The 13718-nt window shown below is 45.4% G+C and overlaps 1 protein-coding gene and 1 pseudogene across 1 annotated transcript in view; one reads left to right on the forward strand and one right to left on the reverse strand.

Moving 5' to 3' along the window:
* TUBGCP5 (tubulin gamma complex associated protein 5) overlaps nucleotides 1-13336 on the forward strand; it is a 36734-nt gene extending 23398 nt beyond the window's left edge. The window contains exons 16-23 of the mRNA XM_023523595.1: nucleotides 2703-2885; nucleotides 7195-7279; nucleotides 7383-7503; nucleotides 7948-8126; nucleotides 9240-9365; nucleotides 9968-10056; nucleotides 11910-12010; nucleotides 12967-13336. Coding sequence (XP_023379363.1) covers nucleotides 2703-2885; nucleotides 7195-7279; nucleotides 7383-7503; nucleotides 7948-8126; nucleotides 9240-9365; nucleotides 9968-10056; nucleotides 11910-12010; nucleotides 12967-13013 — 931 coding nt within the window. The 3' untranslated portion in view covers nucleotides 13014-13336. The remainder of the gene's footprint in view (nucleotides 1-2702; nucleotides 2886-7194; nucleotides 7280-7382; nucleotides 7504-7947; nucleotides 8127-9239; nucleotides 9366-9967; nucleotides 10057-11909; nucleotides 12011-12966) is intronic.
* On the reverse strand, nucleotides 1762-1877 carry LOC111731770 (annotated as a pseudogene).
* Nucleotides 13337-13718: the final 382 nt, after the last annotated feature.

Consider the following 13718-nt stretch of genomic DNA (forward strand, 5'->3'; position numbering starts at 1 on the left):
CCGGTGAGTCCTTGCTCTTACTGCCTCAGGGCTGGTCCTTTAGTTAACGATTCTCCGACGTTTCTGCCGTGCAGCATTTAGCGCTCGAGGACCATGACCCTGGCAGATAGGGCTTCGTCGGTGAGCAGTTCACGCTTGATCGTGGGTTTCGAGAAAATCCTGGTGTCACTTCTGTGACCCTTAGTTATTTTGTTTCTGAATCACCTTAATGTTACGTTGATTGATTTGTATTATCGTATGTATTTCAAGTAATATTTTTACTTTGGAGTATCTCCTTTTCAGCCAAACAGTAAAATGTTTTGAGCTTTCCGGGGCCACCGATGGGAGTTTTTCCAATGACCTCTGACCTCTGTTAGCGTTATCGTAGTGCTCTCCAGCGTCACGGTAACTGAGCTTTCACGCATCCTGCTTGCGATATCATTCTGTTCAGGAAAAATGAGCTTGTGTTTTGAATGCTTAACTGAGAACTTTGCAGATGTCTAACAGCGGATGTGAAAATGCTTAGTCGTACTGCACTATACAGGTAATGAAAACATGGATAGACTCTTATAGGCCCAAGGAAAAATACCAGGCCATGGTTAGATCAGATTGCATAACATATCTTAATGTCACTTAACGCTATTTACTGGAGCACAGTTCAGCTGACTTCTTTGTTTCAGATGCAGAGAGAAAAAGCTTATATACCCTTTTTCTGGAGTCTGTCCAGTCACGTCTTCGGCACGGAGAAGATGCCATGGCACAGGCCCTCACTGAGAAGCAGGCGGCCAGAGAGAGCCTGGTGAGGATGCAGTCCATCGCTGAAAGGCACCGCGAGCTGGACGATGTGCACGACCCGCTGCTGGCAGTCAACTTTGCAAGGTGAAGCACAGTGCAAGACTTTGATGCTCAAAATGGCAGAATCTGCAATATTTAGTAACTGTTTGTCTCTGCCACATAGGGCTTTCCAGCCTTCAAATACGAAACTCAGTAGTCTGTTCCTCAGGAGGAGAATACCTGAAGCTACTGTGTTCACTTATTTCAGGTGTCTGACTCGGCCCCCTTGTTGCTTGTGAAAGTCCACAGTTTATCATGCACCCTAGGCCCCCGAGGAGGGCTGTCAGTCATACCGGAGATGCTCCGGAGTCTGGTCACGGGCAGGCATCAGACACACGCCAAGTCAGACCCTCCCTCTGCAGAAAATGCGTCTTGGCCCTTCGATGCTTTTAGGTGCTTAGTACCCACACGGTGCTCTGTTTTCGGATCCCGTCATTCACTGACAGTGGCCCTGATGACCAGACAGATGTAAAGCACTTGATTCTGGATGCAGAAGTGACTCTGAGTGACTGGTCTACTCAAAGTATATTTGAGAAGAGAGGTTCTCTCATTCTGTCATAGTTGGTGATTTCAAGACCGAAGGTTTGAGGGGTTCTCTGGAGTTTTAAGAGAATTCCGTTGAGCGCGATTCCTAAAAAGAAGCCCGATATTTTTGTGTTACAGACTGTACTTGGAACAGAGTGACTTTCACGCGAAATTTGCTGGTGGAGATGTGTGTATGGATAGGTCATCTGAATCTGTGACGTGCCAGACTTTTGAACTCACGCTGAGATCTTGCCTCTACCCTCATATTGACAAGCAGTATCGAGACTGCTGTGGAAACCTCATGCAGACGCTGAAAAGAGACTATAGGTATGAGGGAATGTGATTTTGGAAGTAGTTATGGTTTATTGTACTTTAAGAATAATTGAAATTATTTTATTTTTTATTATTCTTTTTTATTATTTATGCCTACAGCACCTGGGCTTCCTAGGTAGTCTCCCATCCAAGTACTAACCAGGACCTACCGTGCTTAGCTTCTGAGATCAGACATCGGGCTTGTTCAGGGTGGCATGGCTGTAGACCATGGACCGTGGCTCCACTCGGGTGCAAACTCAGGATGTTCTGCGTGTAAAGCAGACGTGCTAACCGCTACCCTATGGAACCACATGTCCTTGAAATTATTTTAAAACCTGTATTTCAAGTTAATTTTTATTAGAGTAGGAAATACATGTGCAGTAAACAATTTTATTTTGAGAGAATCGACCATTAATGTTTTCTCCATTATATTGTGACATTTAATTCTTTGTGTGTTTCTGAGACTTACTGTAGAAGTAAAACAGGAAAAGCTTGTAGCACATAAGTGCCCATCACAAAATTTGTTATCAGAGGGAAAAACACGAAGTTACTTAGTGATGGATGACTAGTTCTTTAAATTATGGCGTCTCCATAAAGATGGTTCATCTGTATTGTGTGTGAACTGCATAAAGTTCATACAAATATGTTTATACAGACTTAAATAACGTAAAATGTTCTTAAAGCTTAAAAGGCAAGATATATAATTTGGTGAGAAATATATATTTTTTTGAATGCGGAAGAAAAAAAAGATTGTAAAGAAATACTCCAAAATATTAACAGTGGCAATTCACTAAGAATGGTAGGATTTGGATTAGCTGTCTTTGTTACACTTTTGTGACTGCCTGCTTTTCTGCGTTTTGCAGAAACAACTTTTTTCTGATGATTAAAGTAAAACATATACTACTTTTATTATTAACACAGTATTTAAGAGGTGTTAGTATTTCTGATTTTAGTAGATGTAGAATGTAAACCTGTTTCACTAAAAATGGTAAGAGACAAAACCTGGTATCGATAGAATTCTGTCTTAGATGGCTTCTTTTCTCTCCATTTAGGTTGGTTGAGTACTTGCAGGCCATGAGAAATTTTTTTTTAATGGAAGGTGGAGATACCATGTATGACTTCTACACATCAATTTTTGATAAAATAAGAGAAAAGGAAACCTGGCAAAATGTGTCTTTTCTTAATGTGCAGCTTCAAGAAGCAGTAGGACAACGTTATCCTGAAGATAGTTCACGGTAAAATATGGGAGGCACCTTTTATTTTAAATACTGTGAAACTGTCCATGCGCCATCAACTTTTCTCTGAAGTTTTACATATGTGACCGATTTCACCTTCACGCCAACTTGAATTCTGCTCACGCGTTGCACACACTGGACAGTGGAGGCAGCGGGTAGCTAAGTGACCTGCCCTCTGAGCTCCGGGAGACGATGCGATGGCACCATGCGGCCTCCCTCACGGGACTGCCCTCTGCTCTGGGGTCTCGCCCTGCGGCCGCCGTGCACCCCCTGTGTGTGGCCTCAGGTGCTGCTCTGAGGCAGCCAGAGCAGCCCTCCGGTCTGCAGACCCTCACTGCCCCCACGTGCCGCTGTTGGCCAGGCCGTCCCAGGCCAGCCCAAGCTCGGGAGTGGGGGACAGATTCCTCCACTTGGTGGGCAAAGTTGCATGTTTTCGAACTGTTGTGTCATTTTGTCCCCAGCCGTGTTGTAGCCAGCCCTTTGTCCCTGTCCCCTGGGGGTCGGTGGCACTGAGTCTTTGCAGAGCAGACTCAGCTGCCAGCCTGCTTACTGGCCCATCTTCCTGCTCCATGTCCTCTCGGCTGCTTTTCTCATTTCCCTGAGCGGACTTTCAAAAGTGATGATGGCGGTTAATCCATGTGAAGGCGTTACTTTCCTCACGGCCATGTGGGTTGTGACCATCTACTGCTGACCCTCTGCTGCTAATGGTGGATAAAAATAATTCCTCTTATTTTTATTCATTTTTAAATTACCTCTTTTTCTTACATAAAATCAGAGTTTTCATTAATTATGTGATTAGTAAGAGCAGCATAATTGCTAGGTTCTTTTCGTAATGAGAAACGAGTGCCCAGCAATCCCCAGAGAGGGCCAGGAAAGGTGGTTTTTCAAGATCAGTGCAAGCGCATGGATTCTGTTTTTAGTCTGTTTCAGTCTGTCACAGTTATTCTTTTTCTGTTGCTCAGACTGTCCCATGTTGACCCAAAGGGAACCCCTCCACTTGACCCCGTTGACCTCACGGACCCCAGAGAGCACCCTGCTGTTAAGACAGACGTCCAGGCCTGGCCCGTACGCTCCCTGCCCCAGGCCGCCGTGCTTCTCCCATCAGCAGCAGCCCCGGCTTCCCGGCTGTCTGGCAGCTTTGACAGCCCTCAATCTGGGTACCAGAGTGTCCATCGGTCCTGGGTTGTCACCCCCTCCGGGCTCTCGCAGTGGATGGAGCTAGGAAATGTGTAGAAAGAGAAAAACAAATCATAAGCTCGTGTGGCTCTTTGAGTGTGTGGTCTCACTTTCCTGGCTTCCCTTTGCATCTCTGCTCCTCTGAGGACGTGCTGACCCAGTAACATACGCAGCATCGCTTTGGTTCTATAATAGATAGTGATAATGTCAAAGTAACAGTAACAACAACAAGAGTTTAAAATGTGCCCGTGACTGTCTTCCTGTATTGCAAGGCGTCAGAGTCCTGCGTTTCAAGGTCACTTGGAATAATAACTCCACGTGAATTTACTGCCAACTTGTTAACAGTCTGGTGTGTTTTAGTGTATTTTCCACTTTTAGGAATTGCTTTCCCCGCTGTGGTTCAGTTTTGGTTTAAATTAGATGAAGCAGCTGTGTTTCCCGAGTGGAAACCACTTGTGCGAAGGTGCTTGAGGGAAACCTGGCTTCTGTTTCTGTCCCAGCCTGTCCCCTCCCCTGCAGGTAACCATCTTATAGGTCCTGAGCCGCAGTTACAATTTACTCCCTCCCAGGTTGCGAGTAAGTTCACCCATCTTTTCTTGTAATACTTGAAAGGGTTTTTTTTAAGATGCTGACCCATTTGGGATTTATCTAGCTAAAAAACATGAGAAAAAGATCCAATTTTATCTTTTTCCAAATGACTGATTCTCATCCTTTCTTTTTCTTTCTTTTTTTTTTTTTCTTCATGTGTACAAATATCAAAGTCCCCGCTTTTAATTCTTTTGGATATGTACTTAGAAGTGGAATTATGAGATAATTCTATGCTTAACTTTTTGGAAACTGCCACACTGCATTCCACAGCAGCTGCACCATTTTACGTTTCTTCTGCCGTTGCAGGGTGTTTTCTTGGACTTCTCCCTGGTCGTATGTCTTGTTCCTCTAGATCCCAGGCGGTTTTTCCTCGCTGCTGCTCCTTGTTTCCGTCACAACTTTGATTTGGTCGCCTGAGGAAGGAATAGAGCCTCTATCATCTACGCCATTTTTTTCTCTCCCTGTTTCTTGAGAAAAGAAGTGTATCTTTTCCTTTTTTTTTGAGCTACCCCTTTATTCTTAAATTTTCATAGGCACTTGGGTCATAGACATTTGAGTCTCTTTCCAGATTTTTCGTTCCATGTCGTCGTTCTGTTGATTCACGGGCCAGTCGCATTTTGTTTTAGTAGAGTTTTCCTGGCTGTTCTTGCTTACTTCGCCAAAACCAAACCGCAATGGCATTTTTACTGAGATTGCAGTCACTCTTTGTAGGTTACTCAGGACAGAGGAGCCACACCAGGGACCCTTTCTGCTGTGGCGGGCATGAGCTCTAGGTTCCTGTCTGTGCCCTCAGGCTTCCTGAGTCCCAGCCAGGAGTCTCCTGGTTCTAGCATCCGTGATGTCAGCACGGCTCCCCGCCTCGCGCCCCACCTCGCACCCCACCCTCGCCCTGCTGCTCTTTCACGGCCTCCCCGCCACCCGTTTCCCTCCTTCCGCCCTTGGCGTGTAGCTTCTTGCTCCCCGCTTGGCACTCATGGCTGGGGCACTTCCACCCCAGCTCGATGGCTTCAGTGATCCCTCTCGATGTGGAAATCTACCTTCAGCCTCACGTATCTGCACAGCCAGCACCTTGTGACTGTGCTCCGATGTCCAAATCTAAGCTCATGTTTTCGCGTCTCGGTTTTTCCTAGTCGGGCAGCACCGTTCACCTGGTGCCCAAAGGCACTCTGGGGCTCACCCGGACCGCATCCTCCGTCCTGGTGCCCATGTGTCCCTGGCTGGCCAGCTCTGCCCCTGGATTATGTCCTCCCTGACCGCTCGGTGCTGCTCATAGGCTCCTCTCTGAGGCTCTGACTGCTCTATCTCAGCTTTTCCTTCCACTAGCCCCTTGCAGGCCACCTCTTAGAGCGTGGCTGAGCCTCTGTGAGGAGAGCCTCTGACTGTGCGTCTTGTGGTTCTTGTGCACGTAAACATATAGACTCGCTGTGTTCTCCTGCCATGTTAGACATTTCAGGATGTGGGACATCCTCCCCTCCCCCGCCAAGGGTGTCCCACACCCTCCATGGACATGCTCTCCCATTCGCATGGCCTGGCTGTGATCTGCTCCCATGCTCTGCGTGGCCTGGCTTTGGGCAGCACCCTGCATTTCCTCAGTGACGGGGGCGGGGAGGAGGCGCAGTAATTCCACCTGTTTGCTCTGTGTCGTGAGCCCTGGAGGGGGAGAAGGGACCTGTCCATCATCTGCTTCACTCGGCACCTGACAAATGAGGTGCTCTGTAGGTGCCTGTTAAGTACCTAGTGGGTGCTTCCATAACAGACTTAAATTCTGATTAGTGCCTGTGACATGGGATGAATTGGCAATTCATAAATCACAGGCTGCCCTTTACATCTGACCTTCTCCCGCCTCCACCTTGCACATGACCCTTCCTGCTCTGCACCCAGGCCCCAGCACGCAGTGCCTCTGCAGCCAGGGGCAGTGACGTGAGGGCTCAGTCCAGCAACAGGACTATTCTGAGGAGTGAATGAGGCAAGGACTGTGCCCACCTAGTGCAGGGCACAGGGGCACCTCCGCGTGCTATTAGTCACTTGAACCGAGAGGCCCATTCAAACCAGCATCGGAAGAGTGGCCGAGCGGTGGGTGCGTGGGTGCTCGCTGTGGAAGCCGACCCCGTTCTAGTCACCGCAGCCCGAGCGAGGAGAGCCGTCCCGCTCACAACCTCAGCACAGGGTCCCCTGCTGAGCCTGTTGCCTGAATTTTACCAGAATTGAGCACCCAGTCTATTATAATTTTACCTTCTTTCCTTACTTCATCTTTTTTCCTGATTAGCTGACTACAGTTGTTAACTATCTGTCCTCTTTTGTAGCCAAACCCATTATTTCAAAACTTTTCTCCTCTTCCTTATTTTAAATCCAAACTCCTGTCCTGGAACACATGCCGGAAAGTGTGCCTTTCTTGGCATATTTACATCTCTCTTATGAAATGCAGTGTCTTGTTTGGAATGTGATGTAAATAAAGTAAATGTTAAAATGATAGTTTTTTTTTTAAAGAGCATTTTTATGTGAGCATTCTCTTTTCACAAACTAAAACTGAGATTTCTTTGTCTAGTCTAGCTATATCTTTTGAAAATGTTGACGCAGCTAAGAAGAAAGCCCCCGTTCACGTGTTAGATGGCCTGACGCTGAGCTACAAGGTGTGTGGTGCCATTCTGCCTAAGAACGCTGTTTTCTGTTAAAATGAGAATATGCGAGTCATGGGCTACTTTCTGTTCTAAATTTTTGTTTTTGTTCTCATAGGTTCCATGGCCTGTGGACATCGTTATAAGTTTGGAATGCCAAAAAATTTATAATCAGGTGTTCCTTCTCTTATTGCAAATCAAGTGGGCAAAATACAGTCTGGATGTTTTACTATTTGGTGGTAAGATATGTTTTCAACAGATAAATTATAATTTAATTTTAGCCCTCAAAAAGAAAGGTTGGTGGTCTTTGGTCATTTCTACTGTATACATAAGTGTCAAAATGACACGTATTCATAGCACCAGTTTTACAGACGTCAGAATTAACTTCCCCCAAATGAAATACCTGGAAGCTGTATGTCCAGTTTATCTGAAATACAATAACTTGATTCTCAGTGTAGCCAGAATAATACTTCTTAGATGACAGGAAAAATTGGAATAACAAGTTAACAGGACTTCACATTTACCTTCTCGATGACAGCAGTAATCGGTGATGTGGGCAGTTTTCACGGAAGGCGGGGGTCCCAGCTGTGCCGCTGGCCTGCCGTCCGAGCGCCCGCCCTGTGAGTGCTGGGGTCGGGTGCTGGAGCTCGTCCCGCCCACTCTGCTCTTCTCATCTTCTGCAGAACTGGCTAGTGCCGCCGAAAAACCGCACTCCAAAGAAGCACTGTTACGTGAGCGGGACACGGCCGCCCCGTTCGGACCGCACGAGGAGCCAGTGAGACAGCGGATTCACCGTATGTTCCTCCTGAGAGTGAAGCTCATGCACTTCGTGAACAGCTTGCACAACTACATCATGACCAGGGTACGTGTCCGTCTGGGTGCCTCGGCCCCGTCGCCTCTGGCACAGGTCTTCACGGAGAATCCCCTGCAGCGTGGTCACAGACACAAAGGAGCTCACAACATGCTCGCACGCTGTGCATGTGAAAAGAGCACATATTCAAAATCTGATCATGACACCACATGGCAGTGGGGGGTGTTTTAAGCGTGCCGGAGCACGTGTCTGGAGTCTGCTGCCCTTCTTGTCAGCAGCCCCTGGGGACAGGTGCAGCCGGCAGTGCTCCTTCGGAATTGCCTGCAGAACCTGCCTTGTCGTCCCTGAAACTTAGTCAGTAGTAGCAGCTGTTCCCAGTAACAGCCAGAGTCAGGCTAGTGTGGAGCGTGAGGAAGACGCAGCCAGATGTTAGGCTTTTTTAAAAAAACAAGAAGTAGCTCGTTACCAAGTAAACTTCAGAAATGTCTTAAAACCAGCTCTTCGGGAGGTTCCGGAAGACTTCAGCTGTTTGCACAGCAGCAGTGTTACTGGAGGACAGTGCTCATCTGGGGTTTCAAATGGTTGTTAAAAAAGTGTCTAGTCAATAGCACGTGAGTTCTAAAACCTATGCCGTTTGCGTGAAGTGGGGCCTCTCAGCCCGTGTTCAGGCCCGGCGCCCGTGGCCGACGCGCTTTCTGTGCAACCACGGAAGCCCTCGGAGGCTGGCCCGGGGCCCTCGGTTGCTGGGCGTAAGTGGCAGGAGTGTCAAGTTGGCGCTGAATTTGTTTTCTATTTGGAGTACATTTATGCCTGCAGAACTTATAAAACACGTCAATTTACCTGCTGATTAAAAAAAAAAATCAGTACATTTTCTATATGGTTTGATAAACGGTTCCCCGTACCTCGTACCCTGACCCCAGAACGGTCCGTCAGTCCCGAGGGAGGCATTCATTCACTGCAAGTGGGTATCCTGGCAGACAGGGCCCTGCCATCATTCTAGGCTAAGAATGTCGGCATTTAATGAGCAGAACTTGATAAACTTTGCAGATGTGGTTTTTGAAGGAAGACTTGGCGAGGGGCTAGAAGAGGTAGCTAAAAAATCTGTGTGGCACACAGGTTCTCGAAGAAGAAATCTGATTGCACTTTTCATCTTTTTCTTCCAAGATTCTTCACAGTACAGGGCTGGAGTTTCAACATCAAATCGAGGAAGCCAAGGATTTAGATCAATTGATTAAAATTCACTACAGATACTTGTCAACCATCCATGATCGATGTCTGCTGAGAGAAAAGGTACATGAGATGTCACCTGCAGACTCGGCCATTGAGGCAGGAATGAAGCTGGCCAAAGGAGGCGGTCTACCTGCTTTGGAATTTTATACTTATTTAGCTTCTGTAGAATATTCTTTAGGGAAAGACCAGATCAAATGAGGTTACAAATTTATGCCATATTATCGGAAATTATATATAAGAAAAGCAGATGAAAACTGTGTCGCCAGCCTGCCCTCACTCTGCACTGCTCTTGGGTTCAAGCCGAGAATTGTACCTGTCGTCGTGGGGTACTAGGGCTCCAGTCGGGAAGGGCGCCCCCCTCTGTGTGACTGTGTGGGACAGTACTCGCCTATTTCACTGCTGAATTTAAGTGGCCGTCCAGGAAACGGCAGCCTGCTCTGCTGCTTAGACTGCAGTAACACCACCTGTGCCACGGGTGCAGCAGGTGTGGCCCAGTTCCAAGCGTACTTTGTTCAGAGCCCAGCGCCTTCTTTTAGACGTAGAAGGCCGTCACTGCACTGATGAGCTTTTTCTGTGACTCATTTAAGTCAGGTAAAAGGTTTGGTGGCAGTGCGCAAACATAGTTACAGAGCCCGTGTTCTGTCTGTGGCTTTGATCTGCAGGTCAGCTTTGTGAAGGAAGCCATCATGAAGGTGTTGAACTTGGCGCTCTTGTTTGCGGACGGCTGGCAGGCGGGCCTGGGGGCTTGGCAGTGAGTATGTGGCTTGTGCAGCCTCTGTGCCGTGAGCCGTTCATCCTCCCTTTCCACTGTCTTCTCTCCGGGAGCCTTTTTTTCATATTGGTAACACATCACTTACCACTTAGATTTAAGGAAAGAACCGAAGAACCTGGTTACCTAAACTAGCTGTATCGGGAATTGTCCAGTTCTTTCTTTTATGAGCAATAAACGATAAGAAAATTCTGAAGTCTTTTAACTAGGACAAGCAGATATCCTTAGGTTACATTCCTGTTTTGTTTTAGAAGTTATGTTAAATTTTTGTTGTGGTGCCTTAGATTATACACAGAAATAGAGAGAAGATCACATAGCAACCTCAGATGCCCGTCACTCCAGTCCAGTGGTCCCTGGCAGTGACCAGTTTGACCTTGTGTTTCTTGCCCAGTCCCCTTCCCACTTGCTGAATTATTGGAAAGCAGATTGTGGGCATCAGGCTAGATTATAGTCCAAGGCTGTATTTTAGATGAGCTCTAGAAGGATAATTGTACATTTGACTTTCAGAGTGTATTATTCACACCTGTCCTGTCGAAAGTCAGAGGACAGCCTTCCGACCTGTCGATAGTCTCGTCCTCTGCTGCTAACAGGGACGTACAGCTCAGCAGTTTGTTCATTTCTGTCTCATTTATAGAACTAATGTAATGCTGGTATTACTTTTTTTTTCTATTACAGTTCAAATTCAACGTTATGTTAGTTTCAGGTGTGCAGCATTTCGGTTAGACTTTTAGGCACCTTACACAGTGAACCCCCAGCCCCTGGCGCTGCCCCATGTGACGCTGCCGTTCGCATTCCCCTGACATAAAAGAGCAAGTCTGGTTGCACGGGCTGCTGCGGCTCCTGTGACGATAGCTTGCCACTTAGTTGTAATGAGATGAGAGCTCATTACAGAGCGAATCTCATTTTAAATCTTAACTTGTGGCTGTACCAGAATTTTCTGAAGGCGTAAACTAAGATGGTAGGCAAAATTTGTAATTGCAGGGATGAAAACAGAATTCTGACTCGCTTTATTACTGCTGTCTCATAGTGTGTAAGCCATATTTCTCTTTGTCACTGTGGGGCGGAGGAGAAAGCAGTAATCCTACTGCAAATGCTTTGCTAACATTGAACTGTTTCACTTCAGCAAGTTGACTAAGAAAAAAGGAGGGAGTGAGGACTTAGAAGCATATTAAGTATCACTGTTTTTGGAAATTAATTGATCTTGATTCAAACTTAATGCAGAAAAGTGAAAAATTGGAAAAGCCAGGTGAAATTTGAACACTGCCTGGGTTATTTGATGATACTAAAAATGATCGCATTTAAGCAGATGGTGGTGTGGCTGTGTTTTAAAAGGAGTCTTTAATGTATACACGCGGAAGCATTTATAACTGAAATGCTGTGATGTCAGACTTGCTTCTACAAACGCGACGGGATGTGGGGGGTGCGTGGGAGTCCGCTGGGTAGTTCTCGCCTTCATATTTCACGTAATAGAAGGGTTTTAGGTCGTTTTAAAATTTAGGGTTGTATGTGCTATTTATTTTAATAGGAAGATATGCTTGCGGAAAGTAAAAAACGCAACCGAATGATGCAAAAGGAAGTAACCCCAGCCACCCAGCTCCAGAACTCAGCACTGCCCTGAAACAGCGGTGCTGTGTCATAAGGACACGCCTTCAGATAGCTTCAGAATTTTCACTTAACGTCGGGCAGGAAATTTTATATTTTATGTTATAATCTTTATAAGTAAGATTCTATATAATTAAACTGAGATACATTCGAAATTACTCCAAAGATATTTTGTAGCCTGCCGATTAACCCCTCATGCACTTACTTAAATTGCAATTTACTTTCTTTCTTAGAATGGAGTCTATAGAGAAAATGGAGTCTGATTTTAAAAACTGCCATATGTTTCTTGTGACCATTTTAAACAAAGCCGTCTGTAGAGGGTCCTTTCCCCACTGTGAGTACACCGTGTTAAAATATGGCCGCTTTTATACTTTCTTGAACCAAGGCTACATGTTACTGTTTCGTTATTGATCTCACGAAGAACTAGAATATTCACCACTTCAAACCGGGAAAGTCCCTCAGCTGTTGTGCCATGCTTTGAATTGAGTCTGCAGAATTCCCGTGGGGCAAGCGACTATCAAATGTGAAACCCTGAGACTAAAGACCTTGCCTTCCAGTATCTCATTGATTGTACCCGTGGGTTTCCGCTTTATTTATTATTAAATAAAGCGGATGGCAGAATAGATTTGTCACGCTTCAGTATCATGTGTAACTATTCCTTTTCAAATGATAAGGGATGTTTTAAAGAGGTTTGAAAACTCCCGAGGCTTCCTGACACACACCGTGGAGCAGGCAGAAGTCTGTGCGGTGAGTCCAGGGCAGAAGAGAGCTTGAAGCAGCAGCAACGAGGACGAGGGAGTGTCTCTGCAGCCTCTTTGGGACAAGCGTGCAGGGTTATCCTCTTCCCGTTTCTGCATCTTCACACTGCGATGTGCTTGTTAAGAATAGCTGACCCTTCGGGAAACACTGTGCTGGGGAAAACACTGACACATTGATCTGCCTTTGAATGGGCGACTGTTACACGCAAGTCGGTTCCACTGGCAGGTCAGAATGTGGCATTTTGTCATGAATGGGCTCCAGGTCTTACGACATGTGGAACAAATGTGATTTGTTCACTGAAATGTCCAGGTTTTCTTGTTCTCAAAATTAAAACGACCCGAAGTAGAAATAACTCCTACTTTTTCAATTCGTATTTAATAAGTGGAGATTATCATTTTCATTATACATTAAAAAGAATCAGTATTTTAATTAAAAATAAAAAATGTGTTGAAATACATTTTAGTTTTCAATTTTTCAAAGCCTTATTCAGACATTTTCCTATTTTTTAACTTATTTTTGTTCCTCCCACAGTGGAATCTCTAGCCCTGTCACTCATGGCCGGCATGGAACAAAGTTAACTACCTCAGACTCAGTCTTCATGTATATACATCTCCACTCCATGTAACCGAGAAGTAAGAATTGTTTTATTGAGGTTCATTTTTAAAACTTGTCTGTCGTCTTGACATGTGGATGTGTAGCTGTTTTCTCTGAAGCTTATTGGATAGTGTAGGGTTATGTGTCTAAAATTCTGTCAATAATGAAAAGTGTATATAAGCTGTTTATACTTATATTTCCTCCTGCAAGTTAGAGATTTATGGTATTGATACCTTCAGATGTGAATTATATCATTTTTGAACATGTAATTGTTAATATTAAAAATAAATTACAGCACTTAAAATTTTTTCTTTCTCCTTTTACTCAGTCACGGAAGAGTTTTACATGCTATCTTCCCTGAAGGTTGTCTTAGACGTAGACATCTGAAAAATGTATTTTAATGTGCTTGGGAAGTTCTAAAATGAAAGTAGCTTCAACCAGCATCGATGAATGTAAAAGCCAACTTTATGTAGGGCTAGCTGTAGGTACCTACTGTCATTTGGCATTTCAGAGCAATTTTTGTCAGCTAAAATTACACTCACCACTCCATTTTTCTGCATTTTTTGGTATACTTTTTGCATTTCTCTAGTATTTATGACTCTGCACTGTAGTCACTACCTATTTTTCACTAACAACCACTCAACTCCAAATGGCCTCAGAGCCCAACACGGGGCGCCTTGCCCCGTCTA

The sequence above is a fragment of the Pteropus vampyrus genome, unplaced genomic scaffold, assembly GCF_000151845.1.
Source record: "Pteropus vampyrus isolate Shadow unplaced genomic scaffold, Pvam_2.0 Scaffold395, whole genome shotgun sequence".
Lineage (NCBI taxonomy): Eukaryota > Metazoa > Chordata > Mammalia > Chiroptera > Pteropodidae > Pteropus > Pteropus vampyrus.